The 21,544-nt window shown below is 42.0% G+C and overlaps 1 protein-coding gene across 1 annotated transcript in view; it reads right to left on the reverse strand.

Moving 5' to 3' along the window:
* Positions 1 to 13,850: 13,850 nt before the first annotated feature.
* The window catches only part of ITGAE (integrin subunit alpha E), a 45,492-nt gene continuing 37,798 nt past the window's right edge, over positions 13,851 to 21,544 (reverse strand). Inside the window, exons 28-31 of the mRNA XM_059996643.1 lie at positions 21,426 to 21,521; positions 19,764 to 19,859; positions 15,112 to 15,222; positions 13,851 to 14,167 (exon numbers count right to left, since the gene is read on the reverse strand). Of these exons, the coding sequence (XP_059852626.1) occupies positions 14,072 to 14,167; positions 15,112 to 15,222; positions 19,764 to 19,859; positions 21,426 to 21,521 (399 nt within the window). The 3' untranslated portion in view covers positions 13,851 to 14,071. The remainder of the gene's footprint in view (positions 14,168 to 15,111; positions 15,223 to 19,763; positions 19,860 to 21,425; positions 21,522 to 21,544) is intronic.

Raw genomic sequence — 21,544 nt, forward strand, 5'->3', positions numbered from 1 at the left:
AAAAAAAAAATGGTACTGACAAACCTAGCTGCAGCGCAGGAATAAAGAGGTAGACATAAAAAATGGACTTGAGGACTTGGGGTGGGAGGGCGAAGCTGGGCTAACGTGAGAGTAGCATTGACATATATAAGCTAACAAATGTCAAATAGTTGGCTGGTGGGAAGCAGCCGCAGAGCACAGGGAGATCAGCTTGGCGCTCTGTGATGACCTAGAGGGGTGGGATAGGGAGGGTGGGAGGGAGGCTCAAGAGGGAGGGGATGTGGGGACACGTGTACGCACATGGCTGATTCGCTTTGTTGTGCAACATCAACTAACACAGTATTGTGAAGCAATTATACTCCAATAAAGATTAAAATTTTTTTTAAAAAAGAAATAGCAGATACTAATGTTGCTTCAAAGAGTCAACGGGAAGAAGGAAGCCTGTCTCTGCAGGAAGCATTTCTGAGTCCTGTCTTAAGTGATGGGTTCTTACTCATTACTCAGTTCTCAGAATGTGACCTGGGGAAAAACTCCACTGAGGTGTCACTTTAAAAGACTAAACCGTCAAATGCTGGCTCACTGGGCACTGAAAAGGATAAAGATTCAAACTCAAACCAACCAAACCCACACAGCAGCGCCAGCACGAACATGGCACACGGTAGAGAAAGATGGTCCTGCTCGTGCTCCCTGCGGGGTTTTCCCCACCTTCATGAAACAGCCCTTGTCCATCCCACCTCTGTCTCCTCGAGTTCACAGGACTGTAGTGATGAACTGCGAGCAAGCGGGACATCCTCGTGTGAAACCCGAGAGTGGGTGCGGCGTCCACAGCTCCTGCACTCAGTCCTCCCACAGATTCTTCCTCTTTGTTGCAGTCTCTATCCCCACCTGCCTTTCTGGCCTCACGAGCCCTTTACGCACACCAGCTTCAGGGGAACTGACTGACAGCTTTATCACATCCCGCACTTCCCAATCCCAGTGCCTCTGCTCAGGCGGGTCTCTCCTCAGTACTTCATGGCTTCAAGGCTCAGCCTTCACAGGGCTTTGTCTCCTTCACAAAGGCCTCCTGGATCCCTCTCCTCCTCTAAATTCCCAAAGGACAGGATCCGAGCTGTATGTTTCAGGGAGTTACAGCTGAGTGCACACCTTATCTGTCCTATAGGGCGATGAAGGCAGAAAAGGCTTTACCACTCTGCTCCACTGGGTCTATAATGAGATAAGTGGTCATCCAGAAGAGAAGGGGGGATGGGGGGAGGGAGGGAAGGAGGAAGGGGGGAAGGTTGATTCCTGATCATCCTGCCTCTACCCATTAGCCTGCATATTTGAAGTGTCAAGAGTGACTAAGCCTTTATTTTTGAGTGTGTATTTCTAGAAGATTTCAACAGAGATAACTCTACTAGAGCATTATGTTACATTTGTCTCCTGAAGCAACTTGTTAGTCATCAAGACTCCAAGTCTGTGCTGAGCGCTACCCACTGACAAAGTGTAATCAGATGAACAAACCCTGATCTCATTAACTAGTATCTCACAGGGTGTGGGTCTTGACATCAAAGCTCACCCAGAGTGCTTGCCCCGAAAGCCAATTCCCCCGCCCAAGCCGGACTAGAGCATCAGGACCCTTAGTGGGTAGAGCCCAGGAACCTGATGAGCTGAGCTCCACCTGTGCCCCTTCCCCAGCAACACCTGTAAACCTCCACTGCCTCCTAGCTGCCGCTGCCCTACACCCTGCCCGGCTGTAATGAAGCTTCTGTGGAAAAACATTAGACCTGAAGATTCCTCCTTAAACTAGCTGATGGCCTCGGGCAAGTTGTTTCCTCCTCCACAGAACAGCTAATGGTGCCTGGAGTGACTGACAGATGGCTGCAGAAGTACAAAGCCTGGGGTAGAACAGATGCTTTTTCTTAAATGACCCAGCCTAAACAGAGTAGGTCTGTGAAGCTGGATGGAAAAATAGGTTACCTATTTATTTTTACTACACTTTAACTGAAATTTACCATTTCCTTCAATCATGAATGTAGGCAACAAACCCTAAGAGTATTAGCAGTACCTGTATCTTAACACCAGTAGAAATTACAGATATTTCCCCATTTTTCTTTCTTAATAAAGAAGTATGTATCTCCATTTCATAAAATTTTTTTTAATATTCTGATCACTGTTTCAATATAACTGGTTCTTTATAAACTTATATATTTAAAAACAAGCTGATGGAAAAATACGATAAAGCAAGCATAGTAAAATGTTAATGGAAGAAGCCAGGTGTTCAGTGTAAAATTCAATTTTTCTGTATGTTTGAAGATGTTCACAATAAAATGCTGGGAATTTATCTGAGAAGCCATCCCTAGGCTTCAGCAGATCGCCAAACAGGTCTATGGCAAACAAACAAGTTAGGAACCCCTGACCTAGAGGTACTAGTGTCCTTAACTTGCTACTCTACCCGTGAGTTCTTCACCTAGGAGGCAAAGGACCCCAAGCCCCAGTGTAGAATCCAGGAGTTAGGCTGGTAGCCCTTCCCAGACTAGGAAATCTAAAAGGTCTGCAGAACCACAGTGGGCCAGTGGTGTTTTCTCCCACCCCAGCAGTCCAACGTCAATCTCAGACCTCACAGCTCTAAAGAGAGGAAAAAAATTCCTGACCACATTCATCTTTGCTCAAAATTACACCTGCTCCAATACACAAGTGGCAAAATACTATAAACAACTTAAATGTTCATCAATAATGGCGTAGTTAAATAAATTACGGTACCTCCCAAAACAGATACACAGGACAACAAACCATCCATTAAAAAGAATAAAATAGACTTCCAGTTCATATAAAATGATCTCCAAAATAGATTAGTAAATGAAAAAAAGCAAAATACAGAAGCGTGTATACATTATATACTACGATTTGCAATTTTAAAGGATGTTTTTATATGCATAAACTCTCTCTTGAAGAATGCACAGAAAAAAGAAACTGGTAATCCTGGTTTTCTCAGAGGAAAAAAAAAAGGACAACTGGGGGCCTGGGGCATGAGGGAGACTGATTTTTGCACTGTTTGAATTCTGTTATCATGAGTATGAACCATTACCACGTGAAGAGAATAAATAAATTCACTGTTCCTGAAAAAAATAAAAAGAAAGAAAAACCCCAGGGTAGGACACTAGTCAAACCCAGGAAACAAGGCCAAGAGCTCGAGAGCATCTGCCAGCGCTCTGGGCAGGGCTAGCCCAGCCCCCTTCCCAGACCCTGCAGAGAAGACGCCTCCCCAGAGAGCACACCTGCAGTCCCCCGACCACTCAGGACTGCAGCTGGTTACAGGTCCTAGGAGTTGACCAATCAGACCCAGAATCCAATCCTGGGGCAGAGGGAGGGGGAGCAGAGCTGCCAGCTGCCTCTCCTGGAGGCTGGCACCCTGGTCCTGTCTTCCCTGTGATACTTAGGAAGAGTTCCTCGTTTAGACAGACCACCAGCAATACTACTGCTTCCTAATGCCCAGCAGCGAATCTGCAAGACTCAGTTCCCCCACTTCTGGAGAGCACATTGCTCTCTAATTCTAAGTCAAATCACTCTTACTTACAGGATACAAAATTAATGCACAGAAATCTCTTGCATTCCTATACACTAATGATGAAAAATCTGAAAGAGAAATTAAGGAAACACTCCCATTTACCACTGCAATGAAAAGAATAAATAACTAGGAATAAACCTACCAAGGGAGACAAAAGACCTGTATGCAGAAAACTATAAGACACTGGCGAAAGAAATTAAAGATGATACCAACAGATGGAGAGATATACCATGTTCTTGGATTGGAAGAATCAATATTGTGAAAATGACTATACTGCCCAAAGCAATCTACAGATTCAATGCAATCCCTATCAAATTACCAATGGCATTTTTTATAGAACTAGAACAAAAAATCTTAAAATTTGGATGAAGACGCAAAATTCCCCCAATAGCCAAAGCAGTCTTGAGGGAAAGAAACAGAGCTGGAGGAATCAGACTCCCTGACTTCAGACGATACTATAAAGCTACAGTAATCAAGACAATATGGTACTGGCACAAAAACAGAAACATAGATCAATGGAACAAGATAGAAAGCCCAGAGATAAACCCACGCACCTATGGTCAACTAATCTATGACAAAGGAGGCAAGGATATACAATGGAGAAAAGACAGTCTCTTCAATAAGTGGTGCTGGGAAAACTGGACAACTACATGTAAAAGAATGAAATTAGAACACTCCCTAACACCATACACAAAAGAGACCTAAATGTAAGACTGGACACTATAAAACTCTTAGAGGAAAACATAGGAAGAACACTCTTTGACATAAATCACAGCAAGACCTTTTTTGACCCACCTCCTAGAGTAATGGAAATAAAAACAACAATAAACAAATGGGACCTAATGAAACTTAAAAGCTTTTGTAAAGCAAAGGAAACTACAAACAAGACGAAAAGACAACCCTCAGATGGGAGAAAATATTTGCAAACGAATCAATGGACAAAGGATTAATCTCCAAAATATATAAACAGCTCATGCAGCCCAATATTAAAAAAACAAACAACCCAATCCAAAAATGGGCAGAAGACCTAAATAGCCATTTCTCCAAAGAAGACATACAGATGGCCTAGAGGCACATGAAAAGCTGCTCAACATTACTAATATCACTGATCATTAGAGAAATGCAAATCAAAACTACAATGAGGTATCACCTCACACCAGTTAGAATGGGCATCATCAGAAAATCTACAAACAACAAATGCTGGAGAAGGTGTGGAGAAAAGGGAACACTCCTGCATTGTTGGTGGGAATGTAAATTGATACAGCCACTATGGAGAACAGCATGGCGGTTCCTTAAAAAACTAAAAATAGAATTACCATATGACCCAGCAATCCCACTCCTGGGCATATACCCAGAGAAAACCATCATTCAAAAAGACACATGCACCCCAATGTTCACTGCAGCACTATGTACAATAGTCAGGTCATGGAAGCGACCTAAATGCCCATCGACAGATGAATGGATAAAGAGGATGCAGTACATATACATACAATGGAATATTACTCAGCCATGAAAAGGAACGAAATTGGGTCATTTGTTGAGATGTGGATGGATCTAGAGACTGTCATACCGAGTGAAGTAAGTTAGAAAGAGAAAAACAAATATCATATATTAACGCATATATGTAGAACCTATAAAAATGGTACAGATAAACCGGTTTGCAGGGCAGAAATTGAGACACAGATGTAGAGAACAAACGTATGGACACCAACGTGGGAAAGTGGCGGGGGCTGGGGGTGGTGGTGTGATGAAATGGGAGATTGGGATTGACATATATACACTGATGTGTATAAAATGGATGACTAACAAGAACCTGCTGTATAAAAAAATAAATAAAATTAAATTTAAAAAATTTGAAGAAAATGTTTATAGATTCATGTAAGTGAATATATCTATGATAGATTCAAATGAAAAAAGAAAACTGCAATGCATGGAAATATTATTTTAGGAAAAATTTATGTAGCTATGACAGTAAGCCTTCCGATTCAGGAACTTGGTGTGGCCTGCCATATGTGCAGATCTTACTTTGTGTCCTTCAGTAAGATTTCACATTTCTTTTATTTAGGTTCTTTAACATTTTGTTAAATTTAAATGTATTAAGTGTGTATTATAAGTGGTATATTTTTCCCTGTCCATTTCTAACTGGCTACTACTCATATTAAAAATAAAAACAATAAGAAAAACATAAACAAAACCCAACTTATCAGTTTGTGTCTTATGTAACTTTATAACTCCTTATAAATTCTTATACCACTTTATAAATTCTTTTTAATTCTAGTAATCTTTTACTAGATTCTCATGGGTTTTTGAGACCTCTACAATTACAGACAAATTATGCTTTTCTAATATTACAAAATTATTTCATACCCTTATCTATTTCATCAGACCAGATCTCTACAAATAATGAATCACATTATTAAGAGTAAGTATCTCCTGTGCCTGATTTTAAGGGAACAGCCTCAGAAATTTGCCATTTAGTATATTTGCTAAAAATTTTTGGTAAATGTCTTTATCATTATGCAATAACTTCCTTCCCTTCCTAACCTACTTAGAAGTTTTATTAGGAAAAGTTGCTAAGTGTTATCAAATGCCTTTGTAGCATTTTTCATATAACCTAATTGTTTTTCTCCTTTAATTTGCTGTTGTAAACAATTCAAGTTTTGTTTTAATTCAGACTTCATCTTTAATACCAGACAATGAGACTGCCCTAAGACCAGAAAGTGCCAGATGCCATCCAGGAGCGACTGGAAGGACACTACATAATGCCTCTCTTTGTCCTGATTGTTTTGGACACTGAATTCTGCTTTTTCAAATATGAAAATTGCCACCCCTCCTTCATTTTTGTTTGCATTTTCCCAATATCTTTGTCTATTTATTTTTCAAATTGCTTGTTATCTTGTTTTACAAGTGTTTCTTCAAATAATACACATTTGGGCTTCCCTGGTGGCGCAGTGGTTGAGAGTCCGCCTGTCGATGCAGGGGACACGGGTTTGTGCCCCGGTCCAGGAAGATCCCACGTGCCGCGGAGCAGCTGGGCCCGTGGACCATGGCCGCTGAGCCTGTGCGTCCGGAGCCCGTGCTCCGCAACGGGGGAGGTCACAACAGTGAGAGGCCCGCATACCGCAAAAAAAAAAAACAAAAAACAAAAAAAACAATACGCATTTGAATCTGACTTTTCAGCCCATCTGACAGTCTCTGTCTCCTGAGTGCATTCACGCTTAGGGAAGTAATTAATGTACTTGGTTTTATTCCTTCCATCTTAAATACAATCTCACTTTCCTTCTTCTTACTTTTGCTGAATTAGCCATTTTCGTCCCTGTCATTTTTTTCCTGTTCCTTTTTCCTCCCTGTCATTCCTCTGTTTGCCTTTCTTTCCTGTCAGTTTTGAAGTCCTACTGTGCTTTAAAGATCAGCTCATGCCTATATATTCCTGAATCATCTTCAAATATATATATTCTATCAAAAGAAAATAATAATGTTATACAATATGTGGGGGCTTCCCTGGTGGCGCAGTGGTTAAGAATCCGCCCTGCCAATGCAGGGAACATGGGTTCGAGCCCTGGTCCGGGAAGATCCCTCATGCCGGGGAGCAACTAAGCCCATGTGCCACAACTACTGAGCCTGCGCTCTAGAGCCCGCGAGCCACAACTACTGAAGCCCACACTCCTAGAGCCCGTGCTCGACAACAAGAGAAGCCACAGCAACGAGAGGCCCACACACAACGAAGAGTAGACCCCACTCGCCGCAACTAGAGAAAGTCCGTGCGTAGCAACGAAGACCCAACGCAGCCAAAAATAAATTAATTTAAACAAATGTTATACAACATGTATTTTTTTATACATGTATTTTTATACTATATGTATTTTTAACACACATGCACCAAGCATCTATAGCTGCTCACACCTCCCTCAACCCCAAACAGGATAGAAGCTTTAGTTCTAGGTTACTGTTAAGTTTTTCTTTAAAGGATGACTCTTCTATTTCAAAAGTCCCTACTTAGCATTTATATTACAAAGTCCTAGTCACATCATTATTATCTATTTAACTTTAATAATATATATATTGCAAGATTCACTGCTCCCATTATTCCTCTCCTTTTTGTCTTCCTCTATCTTGGGATTTCTGATCTGAACCAACTGTCATTTGATAGAGTATTTCCCCAAGTGCTGTCCTCAGGTAAGTACATGGACAGAATACTTCTTAAATGCCTGCACTTCTGACAATGTTTATTTTGCCCTGATGAATGAATGATGTCTTTTCCTGGTTAGTGATTTTGGGGCCTTAGTCTTCTTCCCTCAGGATTCTACAAATGTTGCTCCAGGAATTTAACTGTTAGTGTTGCTGATAAAAAAAAAAGTCTGAAGCTAATGGATTCTCTTTCCATTGCAAATAAATAATCTGTTCTTTGGGTCTCAAAACTTTAAGATTCGTCCTTATCCTTGGACTTCAGGAATTTCATCAACGTGTGTCTACACATATATTCTTACGTTAATCCTGCCTGGGACTCAGAAAGACGATTACTTCTCTACTTATTTCTTTTCTACCTCCAGACTCCTTTATTTCATGTTATAACTTCTGGATCTGTCTTTTGAATTTATCTCTAGATAATTCTATTCTACATTGTCGGGTATATCTTGAGCTTCCAGATGTGACTCAAGAAGTATCATAATCATAATCTTTACCTATTCAATTTTTTAATCAAAAATTAAATTTGTTGTATACGAAAGCTGTTAAGAGTAAATCCTAAGCGTTCTCATCACAAGAAAAAATTTTTTTTTCTATTTCTTTAATTTTATATCTATAGGAGATGATGCATGTTCACTAAATTTATGGTGGTAATCACTTCATGATGTATGTAAATAGTCATTATGTCGCACACTTTAAACTTACACAGTGCTGTATGCCAGTTATATCTCAGTAAAACCGGAAGAAAAAAATTAAATTTGTTCTGATTGCAAAAAAAAAAAAAAAAATCTCATTTCATGGGAAAATACATGGTCTTGCCGATATTAAAAAAAAAATAAAAAGGAAAGTAAAGCTACAATTATATACCCATTAAGCAAACAAAGTAAAAACAGAGATCCCAGGCTCGTTCACGCTGCTGATAACCACGTAATGTGGTTCAATCTTTCTGGAAAGCTATTTGGCATTGAAGGGCAATTACCAAATGTGTTTTAAGTCCACTTCTGGAGAAAGCTTTACAAAGTGTAATGACCTACACAAATTTAAGTTATTGATTTCCCCAAACACACATTAACCCAAGGTGTTGCCTCTCCCTCTCCCCCCAAACCTGCATTCAGCAGCAGCATTTTGTCTCTGACACTGGCTCCTTGAAAATGGTCATAAATTATCACAAATGGTAGAAGTTATGATCCTGTTTATGTAAAACACACACAAAACAAAACCCAAAAGCCCATGTACTGGTATATGTACATATGTGAATATTTACAGAAGCACCGAATATGGTCTGGAAGGATACATGCTAAGCCAGCTGACCTCAGCTTCTAAGGAGGGGCACGGGATGGGGCAAGGTTGCGACTAAAGCATGGTTTCACTCTTCACTCTGATCTCACTCTGAGAGTGTTATCTACGTATTACTTACATACTTTTCAAAACGTCCTTCCACTAATCAAAATAAGTCAACTGGAGTTGGGAACTGTCTATTTAGGTGCATCCAGCTACCTCCTGAACTCTTGATATCTGAACAACTGCCCTTCCTGAAGTGATTAAGATTCCCTTGATTCCATTTACTAGAGCTGTTCTTAAAGTAATGGTAAAATTCTGGCACTGTTGCAAGGTTATAATTACGGCTAGGAGACCCCAAAATACCTAAAGCCTGACCTTAACCAAATATCCCTCCTTGTACGGATATTAGAGAAGATGTGCACAGACTAATACACTAGCACAGATAATTTTAGACTGCTGGGCTTGGCTGAACGGAATGCTCCTTTCTCAAGGTCTAATTAGGCCTAAATAGTTTGACCAATTTAGATATTCACATCTGCTTATTTCGTCTCTCCAACAATCAAATTCAAAGTTCAGATGTTATCCTGAGAGAGGTTATTTGAATCCGCGCTCACTAGCCTGTAGCCGGGGAGATGAAAACAAGAGAAACCACAGGGGCACTTTCCCCCATGCAAGTGTCCAGCTGGCCCCATCTTAGTCCTTTTCTGGCCGGGACACTGGCCCTGTGACATGACCCACTGTCCTTGGATCTCTGCAAGCTTTGGCATGTCCTGTTCCCAGGCAGAGGAGGGTGAACAGGAAATGGGAAAGGTCTGGCACTAGATGGGCATCTTTTAGAAGAAAGACAAGGCTCTGGCCCAAGCCAACAGCACATGAATTTATAGAGTGTAACCATGGCTCCATTTAAGTCTCTTCCTCCTCACAGACTGGTCCCTTACGAAGTCTCCTGACTACAATGACACTGGTCTAACCCAGTCAGGTCAGCCCAGCTCAGTCAGTCAATAGCTTACAGATAGATGGTCAATGTAAGTCTTGGCTGTTACAACCGAAGTGGGATCTTATTTGCTATAAAAAAAAAAGTATAAAAGCAGGGACTACAAGTCACCTATAATAATGAAAACCTGGACACAACTCCTGAGCCCAACAACAGGGAAACACCTAAGCAAACTTACTTCTTTCTTTTCCTTCAAAGGCACACCTCAGAGATATTGCAAGTTCGGTTCCAGACCACCACAATGAAGCAAATATCATGATAAAGTGAGTTATACAAATTTTTGGTTTCCCAGTCCATATAAAAGTTATGTTTACACTATACTGTAGTCTATTAAGTGTGTCATAGCATTATGTCTAACACAACAATGTACATACCTTAATTTTAAAATAAAAAAAAATTACAAGAGTAACATCAAAGATCACAGATCACCACAACAAATGTAATAAAGTTTGAAATATTTCAGAAATTACCCAAAACGTGACAGAGACATGAAGTGAGCAAATGCTGTTGGAAAAATGGTGCTGACAGACTTGTTCAACACAGGGCTGCCACAAACCATCAGTCTGTAAAAAATGCAGTACCTGCAAAACCCAATAAAGGAAAGTGCAATAAAACAACATGTGTCTGTAAATAAGATACATTAATAAAGGTAGCTGCACTGAAAAACAGAGAATGGTATAATAAAGGGACCAACGTATAAAGGAATTCCTGAAACAAATAAAGCAGACGGATTCTGATCAACAGAAAAGCTGATCGTCCCAGACAGAAAAGATGAAGGGCTCCATGAGAAGCGGACGGGACCCCAACCAAGCCCCAGTGACCACCCAGAGGCAGAGTGGCAGGGAGTGGGACCGAGGGCAGGCTGTGAGGCAGGCAGAGGGCATGCAAAGCTCCCATGAAGGTCAGGCCCAGAGGTAACTGCTCGGAGCCCCACAAGTTCCAGCCAAAGACGTAAGGATGAGAAAAAGCATATCAGAAAGACTCCAAATTACCATTCTGTGCAGACAGGATTTTGAAATCAACAGAAAAGCTATTAAAAAAGAGTCCAGTAAGATGGCAGATAAGATAAATATTCAAAACAACCAATTAAACACAAACTCTATATAATCAGTCAGGGGGAAAAAAGGTATTTTTCAGAGTAGCAGTAAAAAATATAAAAATGTAAATACAAAATATAATACAGCTGGAAATTAAAATCTTTGTAAATTAAGACCTCTCTGAAGAAAATTACAAATCTCGTTGCAGGGTGTTTTAAAAAATCTCAGCAAGTGGAGAAATGCCATACTTCTTTCTTTTTTTTCTTTTTCTTTTTTTGATAGGAAAGAAGTGGATTTATTTAGAGAGAAACACACTCCACAGAGTGTGGGCCATCTCAGAAGGCGAGAGGCCAGAAATGCCATATTTCTAAGTAAGAAGATAATACTATAAAGATAATGATTCTCCCCAACTTAATCTGTACATTTAAATTAAAACCCCAAAAGGTTTCTTTTGGGATTCTGAAAAACTGATACTATGAATTACCTGAAAAAACACAATCAATAATTTAAAAAAAAATAAGAATGAAAATGCCCTATAATCAAAATTTACTGCAAGGTTAAAAAGAAGGCTGGTATCAAAAACAGAATACCATTTCCACACTGATCAGATTAGCAAAAGTTAAAATTTGATGATGCCCAGTGGTGGCAAGGGCACAGAGTGGCACTTACATATATTCTAAGTGGGACTGAAAACTGGTAAACTTTTTTGCAGGTCAAGTCACATCATACGTTGAAACTTTTTATGTTTTAAAATTTTTTTAATTTAATTTAATTTAATTTTGTTTCTAGAAGCTGCACCACGTGGCATGTGCGATTTTAGTTCCCCGACCAGGGATCGAACCTAAGCTCCCTGCACTGGAAGCGCAGAGTCTTAACGACTGGACCACCAGGGATGTCCCATATATCGAAACTTTAAATGCACATAACCTTTGAGTCAGTAATTGTGCTGAGAACTTACCCATCACTATACTTGAAAAGCGTGCCAGGATACCTGTTTAAAGATGTTCGTCGCGCCTTTTCTTTGTAATAAAAAAAGAAATGGAAATAACCTAAATATCTACCTGTGGGGACTTCACAAGTAAACTCCAACACATCCGCATGTAACACAGTATACTATGGAGCTGTTAAAAAGAACGGGGTAGATCTGCAGGTGCTGCTACTGGAAGACTTTTCTAAGGTCTACCAGATGAAACAGCAAGGGGTGGAACACTGCAAACAATTCAATCTCACTGAAAACGTTTACACTGGTATATGCGTAGGAATATTTTGAAGGAATATGTGAAAAACCATTAACAGTGGTTGCTTTTGGAAAGAGACATTAGAGGTGGGAGAGGAGAGGGAGACTGCCTTTTCATTTTTTAGATCCCTTTCGCTGTTTTGAACTTTTTATTTGCATAATGCTAAAAACTGTGGTTCCTTCCACTGCGGTACTGGCACAGGAACAAACAGATCAATGAAACAAAACTAGATTTCCACTTGTGTGTGTGTGTGTGTGTGTGTGTGTGTCTGTGTGTGTGTGTCTGTGTCTGTGTGTGTCTGTGTGTATACACACTAGTATATATATATTCTAATATATATTTGAATAAATGATAAACTGTTATTCATCTGGAAATAATAATATAGTTAGACTTTAGGTCATCAAGAAAACAGAAACTGGGACTTCCCTGGTGGCACAGTGGTTAAGAATCCGCCTGCCAATGCAGGGAACACGAGTTCGAACCCTGGTCTGGGAAGATCCCACACGCCGCGGAGCAACTAAGTCCGTACACCACAACTACTGAGCCTGCGCTCTAGAGCCCACGAGCCAGAACTACTGAGCCTGCGTGCCACAACTGCTGAGGCCCGTGCGCCTAGAGCCCGGGCTCTGCAATAAGAGAGGCCACTGCAATGAGAGGCCCATGCACCACAACTAGGATTAGCCCCTGCTCACCACAACTAGACAAAGCCTGCACACAGCAACGAAGACCCAACGCAGCCAAAAAAAATAAAGAAAGAAAATAAAATAAAAAAGAAAATCAGTTATGCATCCGGGAAAAAAAAACTCAGGTTAAATTCCCTAATTCACACCTTATACCTACATAAATTTTAGAAAAAAATCAAAATTTAGAAGAAATAACAATGAAAGCACCTGAATTAGATAAAGAAGACCAAGGGATCAGAGAGATTACTTTCTACATTATATACTTCTGCACCGTTTAATTACTTGCAATGACTTTTATTACACATGAAAACAAAGACTGTTCCACTGCAGGTTTGGGAGTAGGGAGATATGGCCAAGTTTTAACAGCATGGAGCATACAAATGAAATAAAATCAGATACTAAGAGCAAAGCCAGCCTGTCACTAGGCCCTACTCTTGGTTCCACCTCCTCCTGCGGAAGAGCGAGCGCTCTCTCACGGAGGCACGATGGTCCCCTGAGCAATTCACTCAGGAGGAAGCCAGGCGAGGACCAGCACAGGATGTTAAGTAGACACTACAAAACAAAGTCCTGGTCTTCTCCTCTCCCACCTTGTTCCTGTTTTGGTGACCTCCGTTTTTCCACTTTTTACATTTGTTCTGGGGTGCTTTTCTGTGGCCTCATTTGAAATAATAGGCCACATCTTAGGGTCTGAAAATGCCAAACTAGGAGCTGCTTTTGTACCACTTTCCCCAAGATATACTTCGTGGAACACTATTTTGGAAGACGTTAACAGAAACAGCAGGAAAAAAGCACTCTTAGGCAAATAAGGCTGGGAAATGCTGCATAACTGCATAACCTCCTCTTGGGGGGCGGGGGGGGGGGGCGGGAATCACAAAGTATATTATATTTGCATATTAAAGGCACTTCTGTAAAGAAAACAGTTTTATTTAATACCAAATGTCTCCCAAGTTTCATTTTTGCACAATGCACAGACACTTTGGGGACAATGTATGGTTAAAAAACAACATTCACAAAACAGTGTGCTAGATTCTGCTCTCGATCATCCTGAGGAAAAGCAACCCACAGGACCCCAGTCTCTGGACGTCTCCAGGACTGGCTGGTACTCTCTCCCAATGGATGAGGAAGCTGGTCTAATTTTCTTCTTCCAGTAGACTCTCTGATTTCAGCTGGTCCTTCCTTATTCTCTCCAAGTTCAGTTGTTGGTATTTTCTTTTAAAAAAGCCACACTAAAACAAAGGGAGGGAAGCCCGATTACAGGCCTAACCTAACCATCTGCTTTAGAAAACCATCTACCTGCTTGTTGCCATAATAGCCCCCATGCTCCTCTGCTTCCTCTGAATCTCTCCTGATAACCCAATCCTTCAAGACCAGTCTTAAATACTGCCTTTCCTGTGCTCAGTCCCCAGTCAGAAGAGATTTTCCACCTTCCTCTGAACCCCCAGAGCACTTTAACCTTTTTAACTTAAGTAATTCTGCAAAGTACTAGTTTCAGCTGTATTGGGTCATATATCTATGTAAAAGTACTCAGCCTACTGGGCTGAGGGTAGAAAGAGATCAAGTACAGCCTCCTACACATCAAGAAACTCACAACCTAGTGAGAAGAGAAATAACCGGAATATAGTGTGACGACTGCCCCTTGGAAGGGTTTCTAGAGGGGAGCTCAAAGGAAAAGCATAAAGCTCAGCTCAGAGCACTCAGGAATCTCTGGGCTGAGTTTTAAGGGAAGAGTGAGAGCAAGTCAAGAAGAAGGAAAGGGCTTACGGGTGTAGAGAGCCTAACTGCAAACACAGAGACACGAACCTATTTAGTTCAGTGTGTTGAGAAAAAAGCAAGACTTAAAGGTGGAGAAAATAGAGGCCAGAGTGGAAGGTCTTGAATAGCAGTGAAAGAGTCTGAACATCAAAACAGGGGAAGGAAAGGAAAGGACTTAAATAGGGGAACGACAATCAGGTTCATTTTAGGAAAATATCTCGGTACTCCAATTCTTCAGTTAGATCTTTATCTTTTTCAGACAGAAACTGTCTTACTCATTTGCCTCAACAGGCCTGTGGCTGAAGGAAGAGGGAAAGGTGGTCACGAGGCCAGGGAAGCTGCTCTAGGTCAGGGGCTGGCTGTCCTAAGGAGGACTGTGCCCAACACCAGAACCTTTACGAACATGAGTGGAACCGACCTTGACTAGGATGACTATAATCACGATCAAAACCAGAAGGCCACCAACACTGCTTTTAATAATGAGAGACAGAGAATACGCCTCCTCATCTTTCAGGAAGATGACAGTGATCTGGAACAAAACAAAGAGATCATCCAATAAGTCAGGTAAGGCAAAATGAGAAAAAAATTTCACGTTATTTTAAGGAGCAAAATGTGAGAACTTGGCAACATACAGTGTATTGATCAAAACTGATGACAGGGAACTTCGCTGGTGGCACAGTGGTTAAGAATCCACCTGCCAATGCAGGGGACACAGGTTCAAGCCCTGGTCCAGGAAGATCCCACATGCCGCGGAGCAACTAAGCCCGTGCACCACAACTACTGAGCCCACATGCCACAACTACTGAAGCCTGCACGCCTAGAGCCCGTGCTCTGCAACAAGAGAAGCCACTGCAATGAGAAGCCCACGCAATGCAACGAAGAGTAGCCCCCACACGCAGCAACGAAGACCCAACACAGCCAAAAGTAAAATAAATAAATAAATAAATAAAAATACCAATGGAATTTTTTTAAAAAAGTGTACACACCAATGGTTTTTAGTATATATATATTTAAAAAAAAACTGATGACAGTAAAGCAAAAAGCTAAACATTTCCTGATGCAGCATCTACAATTATCTGATGAGATTTGTGGTTTCTGCTTCCACATGTAAGGAGCTTGAGAGTCACCACTCCATGCTAACAAGTAAAAAGCTGAACAAACTGAAAAATCAACAATTTTTGGATCCCTGAGAGAGCGGAGGCCACAAGGCAAATTGCTGCCCCCAAGAGCGGAGGGAGAGACAGAGAGACTGACACAGAGAGCAGAGGCTCACCAGCACCAGGGAAGCAAAACCTGAACTGCAACTGATGGGCTGCTGGAAGCGCAGTGCTGACAACCCTGGGGCTTACAAACTCCAGGAAACCCAGTCGCGGGGCTGAGGTTTTCTCCAGGAGCTTGACCAGGTTCCCACAGTAAACACTGGAGAAAAAACCCTTCATGCTTCCAGCAGGGGGAGGGGAAGAGGAACCATTTTGAAATAAGCCAGAGAACCCTCATCTTAACAAGGCCTGTCCTCAGGGGAAACTAGTTAACTAGCCTAACCTGCTGGGTAATATCAGAGCCTAACTGTCCTGGGGGAAGGGAAGTACCCAACTCAAGCCCACTCTAGCCATCCTGTCCCACCTAATGGGGTTGAAAAAAACTGAGAAACAGGGGTGAAGTTCGCAGTCCAGAGGCACAGGCTCATTAAAAGACTGAGGCCTATCACAGAACGACAGCACACTGCCCCTCCCCAACACCTCACCACATTCATGAAGGTCCGTCTACAGCATTTCCTTCTACCTGGTACAGCGTGTCCAGCTACCAAGAGGAAATTACCAGGCATACCAAAAAGCAAAAAAACACAACTTGAAGAGACAGAGCAAGCATCAGAACCAGACACGGCCAGAATGCTGGAATTATCAGACCAGGAATTTAAAACAACCATGATGAATATGCTAAGGGCTCTAACGGTTAGAGCAGTCAAGCACACATGAACAAAGAAAACGAGCAGACGGGCAATGTAAGTGGACAGATGGAAATCCTAAGAAAGAAGCAAAAAGAAACGTTAGAGATGAAAACCCGCTGTAACAGGAAATGAATGCCTACGATGCGCTCATTAGTAGACTGGACATGGCTGAGGAAAGAATCTCTCAGCTACAGAGAGCAACAGAATCCTCAAAAAGCAAAGAAAACAAAAACTAAAAACAAAACGAAAGGAAAAAAAAACCAGAGCACAGTAAAATTATCTGATGACCAAAATATTTTATACAAACTATTTTGGTCTCTTATCTAGAAGAGTTATGTCTGCCAGGAGACTGTGACCTTCTGTTTGTGTGTGTGTGAGAGACAAGAGAGCGAGAGAGCGAGAGAGGGAGAGAGCGAGAGCGAGAGAGAGAGAGAGAGAGCGAGCGAGAGCGAGAGAGAGAGAGAGAGGTTCTATTAAGGAGCCTCTGACAGTTTAATAGAGGGTCCCAACAAAGTAAGATCTCTAGGGTTTAAAGAACACTGAAAGACGGAAAATCAAGATTTTACATCCAGGTATGCCCCAAGCTCACCATCTTCAAAATGATTTCTAAGTCCCTTCCAACTCTGTTCTGACAACTCTTTTTGATCTTGACTAATGACTGATAGGACATTTTCTGACATGAAATACATGACAAAGATAAGGGTCTGCTCTTCACCAGACTAATGTCAGTGACACAGTAATAAATGCAAAATGGCGTCCATGTGTACTATTGAAAAGCCCTTCCATTAGAAGCCACCCCAGCATTGCTGTCCAGAGGCTCTCTCCATCCCAGGGCTCAAGTGGAAAACCCAGGGGACGTGCTTCCCAAGTGAGACCCAGACATGGCCCTCCCAAGTTGTGCCCAGCACACAGATCACGGCCAGAAGGCCATCAAGACACCTCTGCCTGCCCAAAACACTGAATTCCCTTCATCCAAGTGTTCAAGCACCAAGGTCAGGGATGCTTCGGACAGAATTTCTGTATGGGATGGAAGGCTGGACAAATTTACCTTTGAGGCCTCTCCCAATTAAGTCATAAACACTTCCAAGGGTTGACCCTCCAGGCACTGTTTAACTCATATAAGCTGAACTTAAGTTCTGGGCCTTGGGAATAGCGAGGGAGCAACGCAACAGAGAAGAAGAACAGGAAGAGAGCTGTTTTTTTCCTTCATGGAAGAGTAAAGTGTGGGCAGCGGGGAGTATGGGGAGAAGACTTGAGAACCTGAGGTTTCAGAAAGTAATGAAAGGAAGTCCCAAGATGACAGTAATGTAACATGTCAGGTTTGAGTAGAAGTACTCCGATTTCTCAAAGCCTCTTCCTTTTTTCCTCTTCCAAAACCACAGGTTCCTAAAGTGCCCTAAAGGTGTTCTAGTAGAGGTGAAGGGAGAAGCAGGACACAGAATACCCCGGCTTGTAGAAAACACTCTTGGTGGCCCACCCAACAGCCATTCTCTCCTTTCCTAGTTTGTTCAGAAGTCATGACTGGTCTAAGCTGATCATGACAAAGTCATCCCACTTTGCCAGTGACTGACACAAGATCTAGTTCTCACTAATAAGTTACAAGAAGATTATCTGCTAGGAGTTTTTAGGAAAATTGTCCTTGAAAAGGGAAGGCTGAAATTCCCTGGCAATGCAATGGCTAGGACGCTGCACTTCCACTGCAGTGGACATGGGTTCAATCCCTGGTTGGGAAACTCAGATCCCACAGGCCACACGTAGTACAGCCAAAAAAAAAAAAAAAGGAAAGAAAAAGGAAGACAAATGAGGAAAAACTCCTTTTGCTACTGACCTCTTGGCTTCCTATTTTGTATACTGCCATGTGAAACTATATCACTGGGAGAAGTGGAAAGTGGCAACTTTGTGGCAGCCACAAGGGAAGGCGTCCCCAGCACACGGAGGGTAGAGCACAAGATTCAAAGGGGCCAGCCCGTTGACACTGGTCTGCCTCCCTCACTGGATAAACAACAGAGGCCTTTATGGTACATTAGTGCTAGTGTCTTGCAGCTGAAATGTAAATACTTTGCTTGGGGTCCTGAATTTTAAAAAAGGAAAATCACTGTGGGAACTCTATGCTATAGAAATAAAAGCATCAGTAAGTAAAAGGGGGAAATTTATACATAAATTATTTAAGAATGTGCATGTAAGAAACTGTTAACAGTAATTCCCTTTGGGAAGAGGGAATCAGGGGTGTGGAAAGGGGGAAGTAAAGGAACCATTATTTTTTGTTTGGGACCTTTGTGTAAGGCTTGGATTTTCTTGCTTTTCTATTTAAAAAAAAAAAGTCTGAGCAATGGGATAATGGGGCACTTTCTTCCATATCATTTTCTGTATTAGAAATACTTAAAAATAAAAGTTTTTCCTGACATGTTTGGAGAACTGCACCTTTCCCCTCCTCCAGGGAGGAAATCAGAGGACCTAATGTTTAGCGATCCAGTCTCACCCTCTTGACATTCCCTCCGATACTGAATCATGCCTAACTACAGAGCTCACAGATGGACAATCTCTGACACCGGCAGCACATCTAGGTGAGTGTCAACAAGAATGACAACTCAGGGTGGCACACACAGTATTCGGCCCACAGATCACAAAGGTCAGTCTGACTTGCAGTCATTCTTCTGCAAAACGAATCCAAGAGTTCTAGTACTTAGTCTAAGACTTATAAAAAAAAATATGCATTCCTGAGTATTGTAACTGTGCAACATTGTAACTAAACACTGATACCACACACTAAGAAGAGAGTTGTTATATACCCCTCCCCCAAAATTTCTCATCTAAGAAATTTTAAAAAATATACATTTTCCAATCAAAGTATATATAGCTGTTGATTCCAGCCTAGTTATTTCAACTGAGACTTCCTCTGCTTAGGCCTCTTATTCAGTTGCCTCATTTCAGAGACAGAAAAACTGAGGCAGATGCTGAGTAACTCAAGGTCACGGAGGCAGTTGCTGGCAGAGTCAAGATCAGAGGTGATAAGACTAAAACAGGAAGAGGGCAACAGCCAAGTGTCTGTACAGGGGCGCTGAGGCCAGGCACAGTTTTCCCAGGACATCACCCAGAGAACGAGAAGACAGCCAGGGGATTACCTTAGTTCTATGGTTCTCTGCATTGAGCCCCTCATATAGAGATTTGTTGAAAGATATTTCACCAAGGATGTGCAGCTCAGTCACATCTCTTCGTAACTATAAGATGGGGAAGAAAAAAAACGAAACACATTTTAGACATGGACTTACTGTTCTTTTTTTTTTTTTAAGTTAACTTTTACAAAAATTTTATTGGAGTATAGTTGATTTAAAACAGACAGCACTCATCATCTGCCCCTTTAAACGTGCTCCTTCTCCAGTACTTCCTCAGCAATCACAAAGTTACCCAGGCAAGACACCTGCAGTTATACCTCAACTTCTTTTCCCTTATCCTTTACTGCATGCTACACCCTCATTGACCTACCCACACGCCCCAAGTCAGTTGTTGGTGATTCTTTTTTTTAGCCTCTCTTGCACCTGTCCCTTTTTCTCCATCCTCATTGCTACTTCTTCAGCTCAGATCTCATCATTCTCACCTGGATCATCACAAGACGTTAAACTAGACTTTAGTCCCTACTTTTTTTTTTTTGCGGTATGCGGGCCTCTCACTGTTGTGGCCTCTCGCGTTACAGAGCACAGGCTCCGGACGCTCAGTGTCAGCGGCCATGGCTCACGGGCCCAGCCGCTCCGCGGCATGTGGGATCTTCCTGGACTGAGGCACGAACCCGTGTCCCCTGCACCGGCAGGTGAACTCTCAACCACTGTGCCACCAGGGAAGCTCTAGTCCCTACTTTTGAATGAGTCATCAGGTAAGGCCTAAGAGGTAACATGTGAGTTAAATATAAGAAGAAACCACATACATGAAGATCTATGAGAAAAGCAATGTCATGCAGAAGGAACAGCAAGTACAAAGATCCTATGACCAGAACAATATTGGCAAACTGGAGTATAAAAAGCAGGGAAGGGCTTTCCTGGTGGCACAGTGGTTGAGAGTCCGCCTGCTGATGCAGGGGACACGGGTTCGTGCCCCGGTCTGGGAAGATCCCACATGCCGCTCTGGCCGCTGAGCCTGCGTGTCCGGAGCCTGTGCTCCGCAACGGGAGAGGCCACAACAGTGAGAGGCCCGCGTACCGCAAAAAAAAAAAAAAAAAAAAAAAAAAAAAGTAGGGAAGAGGCGAGTACTAGGAGATTAAGTTGAAGAAGCAAGCAGAGACCAGATCATAGGGTGCCTTGCACACCACTGAAAGAGACAAATTTTAATCTAAGTGTATTCAAACTTCTATTAAAAGCAGATAAGTGGCACAGTGTTTTCTTTTAAAACATAGCTGTTATATGAAGAACGTCTGTAGAGGGTATGGCAAAAACAGAGGCAAGAAGAGCAGAGAGAAGGATACTGCAATAAACCCAGTAAGAGGGGTGGCCTGAACTACAACAGTACCAGTGGAGATGGAGAGAAGTGAGTGGATTCAGAATATACTGGTGGGGGTAGAATCACAGAGCTTGCTGCTGGTACAGATACGGGGATGTAAGAAAAGGAGTCGCAAGTAATTCCTAGAATTCCTAGTAACTAACCCGAATAAGTTACCCTAGTTAGTAACCCTGAGTAAGTGGGTAAGCAACAGGTTGGGATAGGAGGTGGATCAAGAGACCCGTTTTGAACATATCATATTTGGAGATGCTATCATCCTTCTTAGGGTAACAGTAGGATAATCAGATCTCAAGTACCTGTTCTGATTGACTCAAGGAGACCTCTGCAGCCACGGTTACATTTTCTTTATCCGAGGTGACGTTACAGCTCACTGAATGCCATTCTTCCACATGCTGGAAGAAGGGGTGTGTTAGTT

This window comes from Delphinus delphis, chromosome 19 (genome assembly GCF_949987515.2).
Source record: "Delphinus delphis chromosome 19, mDelDel1.2, whole genome shotgun sequence".
Lineage (NCBI taxonomy): Eukaryota > Metazoa > Chordata > Mammalia > Artiodactyla > Delphinidae > Delphinus > Delphinus delphis.